The 10,499-nt window shown below is 38.1% G+C and overlaps 1 protein-coding gene across 6 annotated transcripts in view; it reads right to left on the bottom strand.

The window, feature by feature from the left end:
- Positions 1-5,109: 5,109 nt before the first annotated feature.
- pcmtd1 (protein-L-isoaspartate (D-aspartate) O-methyltransferase domain containing 1) overlaps positions 5,110-10,499 on the bottom strand; it is a 32,119-nt gene continuing 26,729 nt past the window's right edge. For all 6 annotated transcript variants that reach the window (XM_064347053.1, XM_064347050.1, XM_064347054.1 and 3 more), the window contains one exon: positions 5,110-10,404. In XM_064347053.1, the coding sequence (XP_064203123.1) occupies positions 10,034-10,404 (371 nt within the window). In that variant the 3' untranslated portion in view covers positions 5,110-10,033. The remainder of the gene's footprint in view (positions 10,405-10,499) is intronic.

Here is a 10,499-nt window from a genome sequence, read left to right as displayed (position 1 = left end):
ACAAGCTGATTATGTTGTGTGAAATGTGACTAATTAAAAAGCAGTGCAGTTGCAATGTCATAGCCCAAACACTAGTTCCACACAGTTCCTCAGTGCAATGCCACTTTGTGGTAAGATAAGGAAGTACACACAGCCCAGTTGCTGATCATTTCAAGATTAATATATTTAAAATGTTATATGGTGTACTGCAGCATTTTTAATGTATAATGTGAAATCTAGATGCCACCTAACCATGATTCTAATTAATATAACTATAATGATGAATTTGATATATAATAAAAAAAACAGCAACAACGGAAACAGAACAGCGCATGTAATGAACATATGTGTACATATTAATATTGGAAATGCAATGAAAAGGATAGTTGGGAGGGAGGCTTGAGATCGTTTATGTGTCTGTTTAATCAGGCGGGCAGTAAAAGCCAATGTTGTTAATGTGAAAGGAAGATATATGGGAAATAAATCATTTTAAAATATGCCTATAATAAAAATAAATAAAAAAAAGAAATCATATTAACATTTCCTCTCTGAATAAGTCCTGCTGTGCCACCATTCCCTCTGACCCCTATAAACTGTTGACACCATGGCTTGTCTTTTACCATGCTCTCTCCAGGTGACCTCATAGGGCTGCAGCCCGTGGTGGCCCTTTGAAGATGTGGTCCTGAGTAAACTGCTGTTGTCCAGCGGTGGTTGACGCAGAGGCACAGGCCTCCTGTTAGGGGCGAGCGGTGGGAAAAGTGCAGTGGGAGACGCACAGACACAGCGCTCTCCAGCAGTATGTATTCACACAGGCAGATGCCACAGCAGCACTACAGCAGTGTTAGTGATGGCTCTCTGAGGCCTTATCGAACACGTTCAGTGCTGCACAGGGCCCCATTATACAGAAAGCTATACGACATTTTTGCAAACAAAACCAGACCTAAGATTACTCGTGAGGTATGAACACTGACCTTTTATAAATGTTATTTTCATCTCTGCTGTCAAACATTCTGCTAAATATACTGTCGAATAATTTTAGTCTCCAGAAGCTCAAGTGGGTACCTGTTGAAGTCCTGTTTTCTTGCTTTTAACAGCCATCAGAAGTGGTGTTACAGGAGACTGACTTCTGTAGGTAAATTGGTGAATAAACCAAATGGTAATTTTATTTTCTTTAAAAAAGCTGTGTTCCACAAGTATTTTATTCTTTAATTTGAATTCTTATTTATACACACTGCTGTTGTTATTGTCATGTTTTAAGGTTTACTCATTTGTAATTGAAGACATATTTAATGCCTTGCAAGAAGGGGAATTTCCCCTCAGATTTCATACAATTAACTTTTATAGCCACATCTCTCAGAAATTCCCATTTGTACATATTTCTCTAAGCTGAATACAGTAGTGTCATTTGTCAACAAAACAGTATTCAACTGTGGCATGTAGTGATCTCCATAAAATGACTTTAACTCTACTGCCCTCTTGTGGTAATTGTTATTTTCCCCGTATTTAAAAAAAATATTTCACCTGCATAAAGCAGTTGTGCAAATACACAATATTCAGATAACAGACTAGATATGTAGAAAATATTTATTTGAACATTTTTATAAACACCCATTTGCTTTTTCAATGCAATATCAAACATTCTTCTTGCAACATGACGTGAACACAGCACACTATTTAGGTATGTTGTCTTACTGATATGTAGAAATGAGTCACACCCTGTGTCGTGTATTGCTATGGTAATGATCTTGATCTTGTGGAACAGCACTAATCATTTCTTTAACAGCACTGTAATCATGAGTCATTCTATAATGACAGCCCTGAGACGATTTTCCATTTCTGAGATTGTTGCATGAATGACTTCACATTACGGGTTCAGTTTCTAGGTTTTTGGCAAAAAAAGAAAGGCAGTGCATAATAATTAAAATATAAATAGTATGGATTAAGAAGAGAATAAGAATAGATCAAAATTAATTAGAATAGAATCTTACTGATACATCTCATGAGCAGTAATATGTCTTCTCTAATTTGAAGCACTTTTAAAATGTAAGATAAATCTTTAAATTTTACAAATTTATCTTGAATGATAATATATGCACTTTAATTCTACAGATACTGCAATAACAACAGAATGCTTAAAATATATCATCAATAAAATACCTCATTTTAGTTATTTAAATAAATGTTGGGTCTTGCAGTCAGAAAAAGCACACAATCTAGAATTATGACAGTGACAACACAAGTGCATTATATTCATTTATTTTTTTTATTCTGAAAAATGTTCCCCAGTTGTCATTCGCAGAAGTATGAAACTTTTGTTTTTGACCTCTGTAAATCCAAGAAATACATGTGTATGAAATCATCTATAAACTTCAAACAATGCAAAGTCATCCACATTCTCCACACAAATAAACATCCAACTACAATTTAATACTCCAAATAGTAACACATATTGCAAATGTCTTATTGTACCTACCATATAAATGACCAAAAGACAACAGTGTATGACAGAATTTAAAGAATACCTGTAAAATAAATAAAATAAAAAGGGAGAGGGAACCATAGAGGAAAACCTAGGAGAGAAAAACCCTGCAAAACAAAATAAAAATATTACCTATATGCTATGGCTCAAATATCAACGCCAAGGGAGATCTTTCAGAGAAAACGATTCTCCTGCAAACTGTTTGGTAATGCTTTACATTCATTACCCTTCATAAAGCTAACCCAATGCCGTCATGAGAACAACAAAACAGCCACGCAATGCATTCACAATGCTTTGTAACACACTTGAAAAAGTTGTCTAGCGTGATTATGTTGAGCACTGCCATTTTAACAGGCTCAAAGAGCACATTTAAGCATGCACTGCGCATACATTGGACATCATCACTTATGCGCATACATTGGACATCATCACTTATGCGCATACATTGGACATCATCACTTATGTCTCATATTATGAAGGACAACCCTCATGGTCTAGCACACATATTAATAACCACTTCATATGAGCTAATTCAATGCAACATGTTTTATATCATTAAACGCACTTTAATTGAGTTATGTTAATTACTTTACAAGAGCAGCCAAGTCTGATTTGTGAAATATGTCTGCCTTGGCCAAAGAATGTTGACTTTTTTTATTAGTTAATGTTCATAACTAGCATGTGTATGAAGGGTTTCATTGCACTTGATTTTTTCCCATTTTGCTAGGAAGCTAACCCCTCAGCCCCTCTCATCTACACCTAGTTCCCCACAAAAAGCATTCCATTATAATATATAAATATAGCTATAGATCAAGGCCTCTTTATTTGGAATGGATTATAAATTTAATTTTTTTTTTATTTTCTATGGTCACTTTAGATTGATGCCACCGGGTCAAAAGAATACTATTTGACAGTAGAAGAAATCCTTCAGTCCTACACTATAGAAACACAATGAGATTATCGTGGACAAGCAGGAAATGTACCACATCAGGCTGGAGGTTCAGATGCACTATACTGATGCATTATTCAATAATACATGGTACCCAAAATAAGTGTAAAACAGGGAGCAAAATGAATTTAGTGAAAGGTAAAGCTGCATCATTGTACATATAAAAGAGCCACACTGGCTAGTTGGTTTGCTGCCAAATACACTGAAAGACTATAGGCAAGTTAGCCATACTGTCAGCTCACACAGATGAAGACATATAACAGCTACCATCACTGTTACCTACTTTTGAGAATAATTTTGGGGCTAGTGCTGCTGGTCAACACCTGACCAAAAACAGAAACCCATTTAGGCTTTAGAAGGTGAGGTAGGAGACGAAAGAAGGCTGCCAGTACTTGTTACCAACACTGCTGTTCAATACATGCAGTAAAATGATCGTCTCCCATAATGCACATAAGGGATGCATGGGCATTGGTTTTAGGGATTAGGATACCAACAAAAAAGGTTTACACAGCCCATACCTATAGCCTTCAGAGGAAGGTAGATATACTACTAGACTAGAGAGCTTGTGAGTGCACACAGAAAGATATACTGCAGAGGTTGCAAGCAGCTGAGTAAATCTCTCGGGATAGTACACAGCTTCGTCAGTGTTTATTCAAGGAGCTACTTACTGCAAATGAGTTATTATCCCTGTTTGTTTGGCCCCGGAAGAATGGTGCAGACCTGTTCCCATTTGAGGTTTGCTTTGCGGTAAATCCAAAAAGAGTACTGTAAATGAACCATTGCTTTAAATCCCAGGTTCACTAGTTTATTAAAAAATCCTTATTGCCCACCGGTTATTCTCAAATGCCTGGTTTTTTGCTATAACAAAAACGCATGAGGTGCATGGTAGTCCTATGAAATAATAAAATGCCAGAATCCTAGCAGTATTTACAAGTGAATGCAGTGAATGAATGCGTGCTCACACACATAGAAAAGTATTTATTCAAACTAATATGAAACCATAATAGATTGGAAAACCAGCAAATTATAGCACAGAACCATTTGTAAAAATAAAGGTTCCTGCTTGTGGCCAGATGACATAACAGAAATGAATATCTTGTGATGTACGTACTGTACTGGGGGTGTATATATATCTAGAAGCATACTGAAATTGTAAAGCTGCAAGGACTACATTACGATGTCTTATGAAGGTGTCATGTAGCAATTAGTGGTATCATACTGCAAGCCTTAATGAAATCTGTATGTAGCTGTTCTTTCTTTCTCATATATATGAAGGTGTCACGTATCATCTAGGTTTAGTGAAAATGTAAAAAAACGATTACCAAATCAAATGTTTCACATTTGGCTTTTGCCACGAGCCACAGTGTGTACACCATCACTTGTAACTGGGATAGTCATGACATAATTTAACCCTCAAGGCATCTGCCTAAGATTCTCAGTCTTAGATTCTGTTTCACCTTGGGGTTTCATAGTAACAATTCAATGCCATTTTTTACATCTTCTGCCTGAACCTTTCAACTAAAACACTGTCGGAAATGTTTCAGAATTCCTAAAATACCATAATAAATATCAACCTGACAGCCATTAGCACCGTTAAATTTGTAAGTTAATCTAAAATTCAAAAAACAGTTCAACCCTAATTACTTTAAGTCCCTGTGAGAAGTAGGCATTTTAAATGTGGATGAATTTGAAGACTGGAGGATGGGAGAAAAAAACATGTTTATTAAATCTAAAGCCCCTGAATACTTATTCACTACATTGGTGACCCGCACACAACAAAAAGAATGTATCAAAAGGAACACAAAAGCAGTACTCAGAAGAAACTCTTAAGGGACAAAGCAATCGTAACATTAGCCGAGTATTACAATCCAATGCTCTGTGAGAAAATGTCAGCTTCCTCAAAGCCATATTTGTAGCAGTTACAGCTAACCTTGATTAATTCTGCATGTTTTGTTTTTCCATATTCTGCACAGCACACTTCATTTGGTAATTCTGACACAGCTGCGACACAAAGGTCATGGAAGTTGGAGAAACCAATAATGATTGGAAATATGTCCAATGCCAAACACCTCATACAACATCTTCACTTAATTAAATCCTAAAAAAATTAATAAGCTTTATTCATGAATAGGTATTTCACAGAATATTTTTGAAAATGTACCAGGCCACAATGTCACCATTCACCTTATGTATCTCCAGTCATAAACAATTGAATACCAAATTACAAAGTTTCACTGAAGTTACACATTCATAATCATAGCAACCTCCTAAGCTTGTGGTGGCCGTGCTGTTTCATGTACAACTTCTCAGTGAACTTTTCCGCATTTCATGTATAATCAAGCATTGCAATGATAATGTGACCATTTAACAATAAGAAAACTTGGATAAGAGGAGATTGGTGCACTGCTAATATCCAAGTCCAGCACTAATATTTGTTATTATTCATGAAGACATTCTGTTCAAATGTCACTCCCAAAACCAAAGGTTAACTTTGAATCACATTTTCACTCTTCCAAATCTAGGGCTGGGACCAATTCATTGCCATAAATATATTCATTAGAAAATATACACATGTATGGACATCAAACATCATCACTATCAAGGTTTTATTCACTTGATGGAAAGCTATAGCCTATCTATAATCCTAGGACCAGGAAAATGGTTAAATATCCCATACATAAAAACAGCTGGCTATTAAGCAAAAGTCAGAGGCAAAATACTATATTTGATTGTTTGGGTGTCTCAACTCAGCAAGTGAAAAGCTTTATTGATAAATGATTAAAAAAAAGGCATTTGCCAAATATTGCTGTTACAGCTTGAGCCAATAAATCGACTGTTTGTTACAATATGCAACATACATTTGTCACAATGGGCCTCATTTATCAAGCGATTGTAATTTATTTGGGTTTCATCTCAGCATCCCATTAGCATATCCTCATATGCAGCAGGCCAGTATCCTTCCTGAGCTTTGCCTGTTTTATTATGTCTCCTACAACTGTTGCATTTGTGTTACTATAGAAAAATGATGCTTCGATGACATCATCAGTGTACAGGTTATCAGGTTTTCTTTTCTTTTTTTTTTTTTAAACCATTGATTTCATTGACCTCATTATGTCAATGTGTTAGACTCATTACAACTACAGCGAAAGTTGCTATAAACACATAACCTATAGCGCTGTTTAAGTTTTAAAGAGAGCAAGTTCCATTACAATTTCTTGCCCCTTCATCAGCATTTTAATATTCTCCAATATATTAAAAGGCATGGATATGCCCAGATAAGTAGGGTATGCAGGGACATGTTCAGTCGAAGGGAAGGGCTCTGTAGCAATTATGCCTGTCAGGCAGGGTGATGTCACTACAAGAAGTGTAACAGCAAGACATTCTGTCTCGCCAAAACGCTCTCTGTGGCGAGAGACTGGGGTTTGTTTCTCATATCTGGCACATAAGCTCTTTGAGAATTACCCGCTTGCCACAGGACATTTGTTGCATGTGATCCTGCTTCTTACGCTTAAGAGCACTTGATGTAGGTCTGGGATTGTGATGTATGTCTAAAAATAATATTATTAAGAGGTGAAGTAGACTGGGTTGGGTGACAAAAAAAAATCCTGATAACAAATGACTGTTAGTCAGTTAGACACAATGTCGAATGTTGAGATAAATTAAAAAAAGATTAAAGTCTACAGTGGTCTGCCCTGCAGTCAAGAAATTTAATAAATGAAATAAAAATCTCTGCTCATGAAAAGAACTCGCGCTACGGGTGGGTGCTGGGCCTCCGTCCGAGTGTGGTATTATCCTTAAAAATGATGGGGATCGCCTCATCCTATAAAGGAGTTTTTCATGCATTTTTTTATTGGCTCATTTTCTCAATGCCAAGGCCAGATGCAGATTGTTGCATGCAGGAAGATTAGCTAGTTAGAGGTCATGCTGTGAAATAACACACTTTTATGTGCACAGCAATATTATCTATACAAGCAGCTGTACAAACAGCCTCTGTTATAAACAGCCAATATTCACTTAAACTGTTGTTAACGTAGTTAATGTCTTGCACCTTGCACACAGATATTTACACAAGGTGTGGTTGTAAACACTTGACACGTTATCAATCATACGTTTTATGATAAAATTTGGTCGTACAACCATTTGATAAATAAGGCCCACTATTTGCCGGTCGCTTTGGTCTTTATTGCTTTTCCTTTGCTTTCTACACACAATGCATGGAAGTATCTTTTTTTGAAAAGCCAAGATGCTCAGCTGCTTTGACCAGTCCCAGCCATTCTACAGTGAGGGTGGGGGGTGGGGGCTACCAAGTCTTCAGTAGGATGGTATTATTTCTTATTATATCATGGGTTTCACATTACCTCTAAATATACTATATAAAGAGATTGTCTTGCACATCCCTGCATGTCTTTATATTATGGTAGGCTTTATACATTTCAAATGGAGAGAGCAATTGGGTCCCTAACCATTTCTCATGTTTAGTCATCTACACATGACACCTGAAAACCAGGCATCTGATATTGCCAAGGGGAATGATGCATATTAAATGCATGTATATCCTCAATGACCTACCAGATTATTCCATTTTATTCTTTTAAATGCTTTTTGAAGATGTTAAAATATGCATTTTTTAATAACAAAAATGCATTCGACCTTAAAGCAGTCGCACGAATGAACTAGCAACCTTGAATTCTGTCAACATTGGCCAGAAAATAACATCTGCATCTGCACATGATGCAAAATGACCCGATCCTCGTGATTTATGGAAAAATAGAGCAATACAAATACGTTGTCCCCATATGTGGACACATTTGGTTTTAAGGTAAACCAAAGGGGTTGGGCACTTACATCTGTGGTAATAATTAAGTAGAAGAAATGTACGTTTGAAAAGAAATCTATGAACGGTAAGCCACAGTTGTCAGTTAATGGAGTGCTTTTTGGGAAAAGTCACACATTTTAAAGCATGCTTGATTGCACACCGCATTTAATAAGGACCTCCTTTCTTGATGCATTAGAATTTGTCCTGGGGTTTTTTTCTTTCCCACAACATGCTCTTTGGGAAGCCATGGCATGGGATGTTTTCGCACGAAGACTGGCTGCTTTTAAACTCGCCCTGGCTTTACAGTAATGGTGCACAGATGAAAAAGAAACGTATCCTGGGATGGTACCACTCTTAAAATACTGGACAACAAACATATGAATAACCCCATATTACTCTTTAACCCACACACTTTAGCCTACATTGCAAGATTAAAGGCCTGAGCAAAAAAATTAAATAAAAAATCCAACCAAAAAATATGCTATGTTCCACTATATCAAAGAAGACAGACATTTAACACATCTACAACCCCAAAATCCCATTTGGTGAAAGTACAGACTATAAAGGCTCTGACATTACAGGTTCTACAAGCAAGAGAGAGACAATCAAAGCTGAAATCCAAAAAACGGCCTTAAACATGCTTCTGTCATGACTTGCTTCCCCCCATCTTTATATTCTCCATGTCATATCAACACAAAAGCAGCATTCTACCAATATAGCTCAGATGAGACATTTACAGATCAACCACTAAGGTATGCAATAAAGTACTGTTGTGAGGAAGGACATTTCATCACCAATGTGAGTGATATGATCTTCAAACTGCACACACAAATAAAACGTGGTTATGCGTCACTTGGCATGCTGTCTTACGGAAGCATTACATGAATGCAGAGGGCACCCCATCCATTCATATATACTCACCTCAGCAGACACCAAATCACCCACATTCCTACATCATAATCACAAAACGGAAGGTTTAATAACATACCCTCTCTATAAACCCTGCCAAATAGCCCATTTTACAAGCTTTGTTCAGTACAGGAAGTTCACCATACACCAAGGTCCCGCAAGTCCACTCCATAACAACTTTATCCAACTATGGTTACTTGAAAATACATTGTTCGTCACACTTAGCTGCTGACACACCATCGCCTTCAACAACAACAGCTAAAGTAAATAAAAGTGCATTTGCAAAAAGAAATTAAAAATTAAGCTCAAATATTTTGTAAAAGGCCAAAAATAAACCTCAAACTGATGCTAGGATAGTGATCTTAAAATGACGTCGAAATGGCAAAATCTGTTTTGTCAAGCTGATAAATCTTCAGTGAAATCCTAAAATAAAGCATCTCAAATATTTTTTTTATTCATTTTTTTTAAACCAAGTGAGTACAAATGTGGAATTTTCTTCTTGTTTTTTGCAACATTTTTGGAAAGATTTTAATGATCAGATTTCAATACATTTTCACCGTGAAAGAGTTTCGGGATTGCGAAGCACGAGGGAGGAAAAGAACCCTACATCCACAAGATCCTCAAAAACAGTCCCTTCTCCGTTCAACACTACGGATTGCTTTCTCCGTTCGCATTCGCCAACGAGGACAGAAGTTTCAAAACTTGGAAAAAACGAAGAAGTCCGGCGGTAATGCTCTGCGCCGTATCGATATCGACTCGGTCGGTCGAGCGTCTTTTCGGGAAAAGCAGGTCCGCCTTCCAGAGAAATCGGAAATAATGCTACATCTCGGAGAAAGGAAAGTACGCACGGGGAGGAGGAAAGGACGTCTCAGCAGGTGCTACAGCTTCTCACAGTGGAATGCTATTTCTCCCTGTAGTACAGCAGGTAGGCCTTGAGCGCCTCGGGCAGCGGCAGGGCCATGATCCTGTCCCTCAGCAGGTTGAGCTGCGGCTCGTCCGGCTTCAGGGCCTCGCCGCTGTCCTTGTCCTCCTCCTCCTTGCTCTCGTCCTCGATGCGCTCGTCCTCCTCGCTCTCGGCCGGCTGCGGGATCAGCTGGTTGCCCACGAAGACGTAGGTGTTGATGCGGCGGCGGCGGCAGCGCCGTCTCTTGCGCTTCTGCGGGACCTTCTGCGGCGTGCCCCGGGCCTGGATCTCCTCGTTGGTCAGCGTGCGGAGGGTGCGGCGGATGTAGATGCGCGACAGGTCCTGCAGGGTCCTCACGGCGATGGGGGCTGAAAAGGACAACATGCCCACTTGTAATATTTTGATAATTATCGTTTGGGTGTCTCGGCCAGCCCTACTGGCCATGCACAGTTGTCCAACACAC

This window comes from Anguilla rostrata, chromosome 8 (genome assembly GCF_018555375.3).
Source record: "Anguilla rostrata isolate EN2019 chromosome 8, ASM1855537v3, whole genome shotgun sequence".
Taxonomy (NCBI): Eukaryota; Metazoa; Chordata; class Actinopteri; order Anguilliformes; family Anguillidae; genus Anguilla; species Anguilla rostrata.
Note: the sequence above shows the minus strand (reverse complement) of the source record. Positions and strands in the feature narration are given on the sequence as shown.